This window comes from Rhinopithecus roxellana, chromosome 17 (genome assembly GCF_007565055.1).
Source record: "Rhinopithecus roxellana isolate Shanxi Qingling chromosome 17, ASM756505v1, whole genome shotgun sequence".
Taxonomy (NCBI): domain Eukaryota; kingdom Metazoa; phylum Chordata; class Mammalia; order Primates; family Cercopithecidae; genus Rhinopithecus; species Rhinopithecus roxellana.
Genome location: NC_044565.1, coordinates 53243688 through 53251541, shown reverse-complemented (window position 1 = coordinate 53251541; position 7854 = coordinate 53243688). Strand labels below are relative to the sequence as shown.

The window sequence follows — 7854 nt, the reverse complement described above, 5'->3', positions numbered from 1 at the left end:
GGAGGTTGCCGAAGCTGGTTTTCTTCGGCCTCCTTCTCTCGTCCAGGCCCAGGGCTGGGACGAGGCCAGCTCCCGTCTGCAACCCGCATTGAAGATAGGAGTCTTGGGAGCCGGCACCGGAACGCTCGGAAACGGCACCGAAGTATGAATCCTCGGGCGGAAAAGCGTTACCAAGACACTCATCCCCGGAGCCGCTTCCTGGGACTGTCTAGCCTTCTACCGCTTCTCAGTGATGTTGCCGTTTCCGCCCTTCTCGCGCTGTTTACGCCTCTTCCCTTCCGCCGCCAGATTTTGACGTGCTCTCGCGAGATTTGGGCCTCTTCCTAAGCCGGCGCTCGGCGAGGTAGGTTGGCGGCCTGTTCCCGGACCGAACTTTTCTTCTTGCGTTGAGGAAAACGCCTTTTGGAGTCAGGCCCTGGAGCGGCGGGCCTTGCTCACCGGGTGGGGATACAGCCGATTACCCGCCCTGTGTCCTCCGATGGCTTCTGCGGGGCGAGCGGGGCCTGGCCGGGGGGTGCGGGCGGGAGGGCGAGCCGGCGGCGCCTGCAGCCCGGCCGCGTAACGTTGAGCGCTGTGCCTTCCGTTCTCCCAGGAGAAGGCCATGTTCAGTTCGAGCGCCAAGATCGTGAAGCCCAATGGCGAGAAGCCGGACGAGTTCGAGTCCGGCATCTCCCAGGTGAGAGGGTTCCCTTGGGGTCTGGGGTGGGTGGAGGCGCCCCGCCTGGGAGGGACGGCGGTCGCGTGTGTGCTGGGCCCGGGGGGCTGGGACGCGCGCTGAGGTCGGCCCTGCTGTTCGTTGCTTCTTAGGCTCTTCTGGAGCTGGAGATGAACTCGGACCTCAAGGCTCAGCTCAGGGAGCTGAATATTACGGCAGCCAAGGTCAGCGGCGCTCCCCGGGCTGGGAGGGAGGTTGCGGCGCGTCTCGCCGCGCAGTGCCTGGGAGGGTTCTTGGATGACCTGGGTTACGGGTGAGGATGACTTGCCGCCTGGCTGCCTAACGTGAACTCCGGTTCCGCCGTGTTGTTCGGGAGCGGTACCGCCCAGGTGCGGGGAGTGGGGTTGCAGGTACTCTGCAGTTTAAGCTGTCCACGTGGGGCGGTGGAGAAACGTGGAGTGGGAGGGCCTGGGCCGGTTTCGGGCCTTATTTGCCCTTACTTAGTTATAAATACGGCGAAGAGCTATGGGGAGCTCCCAGCATGCAGACTTGTCTACGCTTAGCCCGGAGTTGCCGCATGCGGGGGTGCAGAAGTGGCAGTGATTGGCCTCCTGGCCTGGACAGTCTCCCTTCCTGAAATAAGGAAATGTGAATGTTGGAGAGAGATGTGAACATCTCCGAAGGTTGCGTGTGTCATGAACTCAAAACTAGTATTAGTTTGTAGTGCAGCCATTGTATTACTGATAAGGTCTTCTTAGTCTCTAATTTGACCACAACATTTACTTTTTTACTTTCTGAAGCAATTAACAAAGTGGATTTTTTTTCTTTAGGAAATTGAAGTTGGTGGTGGTCGGAAAGCTATCATAATCTTTGTTCCTGTTCCTCAACTGAAATCTTTCCAGAAAATCCAAGTCCGGCTAGTACGAGAATTGGAGAAAAAGTTCAGTGGGAAGCATGTTGTCTTTATCGCTCAGGTATCTGTTCTGTTGCAGCACGTTTCTGTTTGTGAATTTTGCTAAAATTGCTTTTATTTAGACCGCATTGGTAGTTGGAGTCATGAAAACAATCCTTTTAGGAATCCAAATGGGCAGAAAGATAGAAGTACAGGCGGAGCGTGGTGGCTCACGCTTGTAATCCCAGCACTGGGAGGTGGAGGTGGGTGGATCACTTCAGTGACCAGCCTGGGCAACATGGTGAGACCCTGTCTACAAAAAATAGAAAAATAAGAGGTTTTTAAAAGAGACGCAGTGCACTCTTTAGGAGCCGAAACAAATCTGTGAAGTGACAGACTGCTGTGTTTTGAGGTATGAACATGATTTCCCATATTTAAAATTCTACAAGTCTAGTGGGTTGCTTACAGAGATGATCAAACTAAGAAACCTGTTACCGTTCGGATCTGGCGTTGGTGCAAACTGAAGTCTTTGGGGAATGAAGTGCCAGGATTGATGAGGAATAAAAGTAGTATTCTGGGTCAGTAGGCATGGGGAAAGGCCTGTCTGGGAGGTGTTTTTCCGCTGGCATGTCAGTAGAGGCTGTGGATTCTGATGAGTTATTCAAGAATCAGGAAGTAACTCCATAGAAGGGTTTCCTCAGTCAATTGTTGGTCTGAGTTGTTTGGCTTTCTTGAACTTTGAACTTACCCTGCCATTCTTCTTGCTTTTTAAAGCAGTATGACAGTTTTAGCTTTTTGTCAATTTAAGGTCTTTTTTCATTTTGTTGCATGATAATTTTTACCTCACAGAGAAGAATTCTGCCTAAGCCAACTCGAAAAAGCCGTACAAAAAATAAGCAGAAGCGGCCCAGGAGGTGAGTGTTTTAGTAGTTTCAGAAATGTGTGTACTCCTCTTGTTAACAGCTCTTTGTGTAAGTTGTAGCTTATAAAAACAGATGTTCAAGTGGGAATTTTTGACTAGCAGTATTTGCTTTCTTCTATAGTTGCACATGATATGTTTTAGAATTCTATATGTAAAACATACATGTATTCACATAGCCGCCATTGTATGTCTAGTAGGTCAGTGCTGTCACAAGATGAGATGATTTCCTCCGATTATGTGTGCACAGGATAGGAATGATGAGATGGAAATCATTACTTTAATTCTGTGTGGTAAAGCCTGCTAGACATAGTTGACGTGAGCTTGGATTTATCTTTGATTTTTATTTTTGCTGTGGATTGGCAGTAAAACATGTAGGTGGATTTGGGTGATGACGTCACAGGTTAAAATACCATTGCTGTTGATGCTGATGGAAAATGATTTATTAACTTGATTGACTTACAGGTTATTTGGCATAAACTGAAATATTAGTAGTTGTCTTCTTAAACTAGATCTTTTGGTATTTTGTTAGTTTCTGATTAGTACGTTGTTCTACAAATGTGAACTATTAAATCCCTGCGGACTTTTACCTAGGGATGAGTTTAAGAAAAAAAAATTCTAGTTATGCCTGTACCCTGTGAAATATATAATTTGTATTGTTATCCTCAGTGGATGAGAAAACTGATCCAAGGCTGGGATAATTTGCTCATTGTAGCTAATACTAGTAATCCTAAGAATTTTTTTTTTTTTTTTTTTTTTTTGCGGCAGAGTGTTGCTCTGTCGCCCAGGCTGGAGTGCAGTGGCCTGATCTCAGCTCACTGCAAGCTCCGCCTCGCGGTTTCACGCCATTCTCCTGCCTCAGCCTCCCGAGTAGCTGGGACTACAGGCGCCCACCACCAAGCCCAGCTAATTTTTTGTATTAGAGATGGGGTTTCACCATGTTAGCCAGGATGGTCTCTATCTCTTGACCTCGTGATCCGCCCGCCTCGGCCTCCCAAAGTGCTGGAATTACAGGTGTGAGCCACCGTGGGCGGCCTTTTCTTTTTTTTTTTAAACTCAGTCCTGTTTTTGGAAACCACTAGGAAATAGTGTTGGGAATCTAGCAATGTGTTACCGTATTGAACTATGGTATGTGGAAAGGTAGGTGCCAGGTTTTCTAGAACTTGAATGCTATGGCTTAGTACTTTGAAAAACTTTTATGGACAGAGCGGCATAAGAATTTAGGATTTTTTTTTTTCTAAATCATGACACTTAAAGAGGGTTTTGGAAACTCAGTTCTGAGAACCTGAGTTAGGAAACGAGAAACAGTCGATTTGCTTTCTACACAGCCAAAGGACTGTCCCTCAAACCCATAGCTTTAATTCCCCTCAGTATAAACGTCTGTTTTCCAGATTTTCTCAAGACAGTGGCTTCAGTGTTTCTAGTGGGACCTAGTCTGTTGAAAGCCTTCCCTCCTCCACACTAAGCCTAGCTGGTAGGTCATAGTGATTCCACTTTTCCAATCCGGCTTCCTGCTTTCAGATTTATTTTCCCTATTCGGTAGAGCTGTCTTTATCTAACTCAGGTTAAATGCTGAAATTGATACAGTTTTTGGGTATAGCAGGGTTTTTCCTCTGAAACGCTCCAGTCCCTGTGGTTTGTGATGATTGAGTTCCTTTGCTCCCCATTTTAAAAGTTTGTAGATAACTTTGGAATCTAATTTCCACATTTGGGTGCTTTCCTAGTATTGTAAGAATATGCTTAATTAATGAGTCGCAGTGAACAATCCATTTGTCTTGATTTGCTTTCTGAAAGGTGATGAGGGTTTTGGGAAATGGACTTTCTTCAAGTTTTTGCCCTTTGTGGCTGTGAAATATTAAGATGTTGGGAGTAAAATTGAGAGCCACCAGAAGATGTTAACTGTATATATGGGTGCTGCCAGATAGGAAATCCAAATGAGTAGACTATAGTGTCATTGTTAGCTACAGTGGGGTGAGACCTAGACAGATAACCGTATACAAGGCAGCTCCATAAATGCTGAAACAAAGAACCGTCTTTGACTTACTCCTAATGTCTCGTGGTACATGGTACCTGCCCCCAAAGCTTGCAATTAATTGAAACTTCTCATTTGTTGGGTGGCAGGTAGGTAGGTTTTGAACTTGATAGTGATATGCAAATGAGGAGCTTCACTGGCAGTTCTCGTGATGCTGATGGGTTAGAAATCGAAGACTCACATGGGCGGGGAGGGGCAGCTATCCTAGAGCTGGTGATAGAACAGTGCCTGGGGGTGGAAGATTGCCTCATTTGCTAGATTGGCTCATGCTAGCCAACATGAATATTATATAGTACTATAAGTGCTTTACCGTCCTAGAGAACAAGGAGTTTGGATGATATCTTGGAGGCCTAGGAGAGCTCTTGAAGGGTCTTTTATGTAAATTATGTGATCATATCAATTTTTTAGAAAGATTATCTTGACATTGGAAGGGGGGTGGTTTGGAGATGAGCAAGAGTATTAAGGTTATTGTAGTGATGTAGTTGAGAAATGATACAAGTGAAAATAAAGATGTATAAAAGACATCACTAATCTCACATTCCCTAGAGATGGTCACTTACTGCCTTGGTGAGCTTGTAGTTTACCCCAGAGTAATGTTTAAAATTGAGTGAGCTTTTGAAATAAGTCAGTAAGCTATTACCATATTCTAGGTAGGCAAAGGCTTTTGTTTGGTACGTGGAATATAACAGGCTTGTTTGAAAATGAGTGTTAATTTGACTTCAGGAACCTGGGATTTGCATTTTCATTTTGACTTGAGGTGCCTTCTGGAGTTCAGAGGGCAGGCATTCTGTGTTGCTTACCTTTTAAACTATTCTTTTAGCCGTACTCTGACAGCTGTGCATGATGCCATCCTTGAGGACTTGGTCTTCCCAAGCGAAATTGTGGGCAAGAGAATCCGCGTGAAACTAGATGGCAGCCGGCTCATAAAGGTTCATTTGGACAAAGCACAGCAGAACAATGTGGAACACAAGGTAATAGGTCGACATTTATCATGGACAGTGAGAGTAGATTTTAGAGGAACCAGTCTCCATGTGCCACCAGAGCAATGACTGTAGTAAACTCAGGACTAGTTCTTTTACCCACACTTCAGCCTGCTCTACTTTGGATTATGTGTCAGGTTTTAAATGGAGAATTTAAAGAATTGAACACTTGAAATTCCCTGTACTTTTTGGAAGTAGGCTCATTCTGTGGTCTGACTTTTAGTTAGGCTGTATATTCTTGGTGAGTTAGGGGTGGATGGTGATGGATCAGTGTCTTGGGGGGACATAACCATGTGGGTGACTGATGGGGTCCCCTGGTGGCTTCCCGGTGCACTGGTGTAGAGTCCTGTCCCACAACGTTGGAGAGGAGCTTGTCCCTGGTTATAAGGCTGCTACAGACATGTCATGTATTCCTTATCTTCTCAGTACTTAGTTGCTGAGGAGAAAGACCATACAGGGCACAATTTCATGAAACTATTAGGTTTTAAGCTGAGTGTGTATTTCAGAGTTTTATGATGAATTCTTTCTTTTCTTGTAGGTTGAAACTTTTTCTGGTGTCTATAAGAAGCTCACCGGCAAGGATGTTAATTTTGAATTTCCAGAGTTTCAGTTGTAAACAAAAGTGACTAAATAAAGTATATATTCACAGTACTCTGTTTCAGTTATGTTTTTCAAAATTCCAGATTCATGGATGCGCAGCTGTCTTCACTATCAGTGGCGTCCTGTGTTGGGCCGGAGGGTTTCAGCAGGAGGGGTGTGTGCGCCAGCAAGCTTGATGCCTGTGAGGCTCCGCTTGTGTTCAGGGGTACAAGTGTCATCACATGATGCTGCAGAAATAGCTGAATATTAGCACTTCTGCATGGTTCAAGCTAAAAATATACCTGGTACTTTTTTTTATTGTGATATATGTAAAATTTACCATAGTACCCATTTTTAAGTTTACAGCTCAGTAGCCTTAAGTATGTCTACAAAGTTGGGAAACAACTCTGAAACGTTTTCATTCATCTTGTAGAACTGAAATTATCCGTTAAACCAACACCTCCACTTCCCATTCCGTCAGATTTGTTGAATTTTTTATACATAAATTCATGTTAAGTGTTAAATAGACTTTCACAAGTTAAATGTAAGAGTCTGATTAATAGATTTTAGTAGATGCTAAGTGGTGTGTAAACTTGGGTAGTCCATTTCCCCACTTCCTTAGTTTTCCAGTTCATCAAATGAAGGCTCTGGGGGAAATGAAAGCCCTGAAGTGAGGACCCTGGTGTGGTGTCTGGTGACTGTAGTTGGACCAGGTCTTTGTAGAGTAGAGTAGAGCAGATGTCTTAGAGAATTAGTTCCTCAGTTTTGGCTTTGTGCCAAATTGCTTTCAGTTATTAATAAGCCTTAAAAATTACCTTGTACAATTTACCTTTCTGCTTTTACAGGGTGACGAGACAATCTTAACTGAACAGTCCCCCAAATAATACGTTTTACATCAAATTACTCCTACAGGTAGACTAATTCCAGGAAGCCTCCGAGGCGACACAAGAGTATTTTCCCATTTTGCAGGTGAGGGTCAGGCCTCTTAGGAGTAGAAGTGTCAGGCTCCTGATGCGGAATTCACATGGTGGGGCAGGCACACTGGATGTTTTCAAAGCTTTGGCAAGTGCTCTTGACCATACATGGCTGAGGCCTTTGTAGATGAGCAGGTGGTGAGGAAGGTTCCTGTTAAGCAGTTACCAAGGCTGGCCCTTTATCCTCAGTAGTCCATAGGCCCCTCCCCCAGTTCCGCTGTCTCCCCCACTCCCCCGTCCCTGGACAGGGATTGTCTTGGTTTCTCTGGAATGAGTTGTTGACTTAGGTCTAGGGTTCTGTAAACCTATTCTCACCCTTCTCTAGCACGAAGCCCCCTTCTCTCCCCATCCCCCCGTTTCCTGGCTATCTGTGTTTAGTGGCTTTTTGGGAGGCTTCATCTCTCATCTCAAACATTGACTGTATTAGAATTCACAGATTCACTGGTTTGGGAAACAAGATTTACACAGGCCGTCCTAGAATGTTAAGCATTTTCCTTTTAAAAAGTGTTCTGGGCCGGGCGTGGTGGCTCACTCCCGCCTGTAATCCCAGCACTTGGGGAAGCTGAGGCGGGCGGATCACCTGAGGTCAGGAGTTTGAGACCAGCCTGGCCAACATGGTAAAACCCCATCTCTATTAAAAATTCAAAAATTACTCGGGAGGCTGAGAATTGCTTGAGCCCAGGAGATAGAGTTTGCAGTGAGCCAAGGTGTCACCACTGCACTCCAGCCTGGGTGATATAAGCGAGACTTCATATCAAAAAAATAAAAATTTTTTTTTGAATTTCTTGATTTTCCTCCAATGCCAGTCAGTGGCTCTCAGTAG

The 7854-nt window shown here is 45.2% G+C and overlaps 1 protein-coding gene across 1 annotated transcript; it reads left to right on the top strand.

Annotated features, from left to right (window-relative positions):
* Positions 1–267: 267 nt before the first annotated feature.
* RPS7 (ribosomal protein S7) lies at positions 268–6129 on the top strand. The gene is made up of 7 exons (XM_010357910.2): positions 268–343; positions 593–676; positions 808–879; positions 1486–1629; positions 2397–2461; positions 5319–5469; positions 6017–6129. The coding sequence occupies exons 2-7, from the start codon at positions 602–604 to the stop codon at positions 6092–6094; spliced, it is 585 nt and encodes a 194-aa protein (XP_010356212.1). The 5' UTR covers positions 268–343; positions 593–601; the 3' UTR covers positions 6095–6129.
* The last annotated feature ends 1725 nt before the right edge of the window (positions 6130–7854 follow it).

What these genes read in the sequence shown, in the direction of transcription:
- RPS7 (XM_010357910.2), top strand. Translation starts at nt 602, where the DNA reads ATGTTCAGTTCGAGCGCCAAGATCGTGAAGCCCAATGGCGAGAAGCCG. An exon ending in TCGAGTCCGGCATCTCCCAG is followed by an intron (nt 677 to 807) that starts GTGAGAGGGTTC and finishes GTTGCTTCTTAG; the next exon opens with GCTCTTCTGGAGCTGGAGAT. An exon ending in AAGCAGAAGCGGCCCAGGAG is followed by an intron (nt 2,462 to 5,318) that starts GTGAGTGTTTTA and finishes CTATTCTTTTAG; the next exon opens with CCGTACTCTGACAGCTGTGC.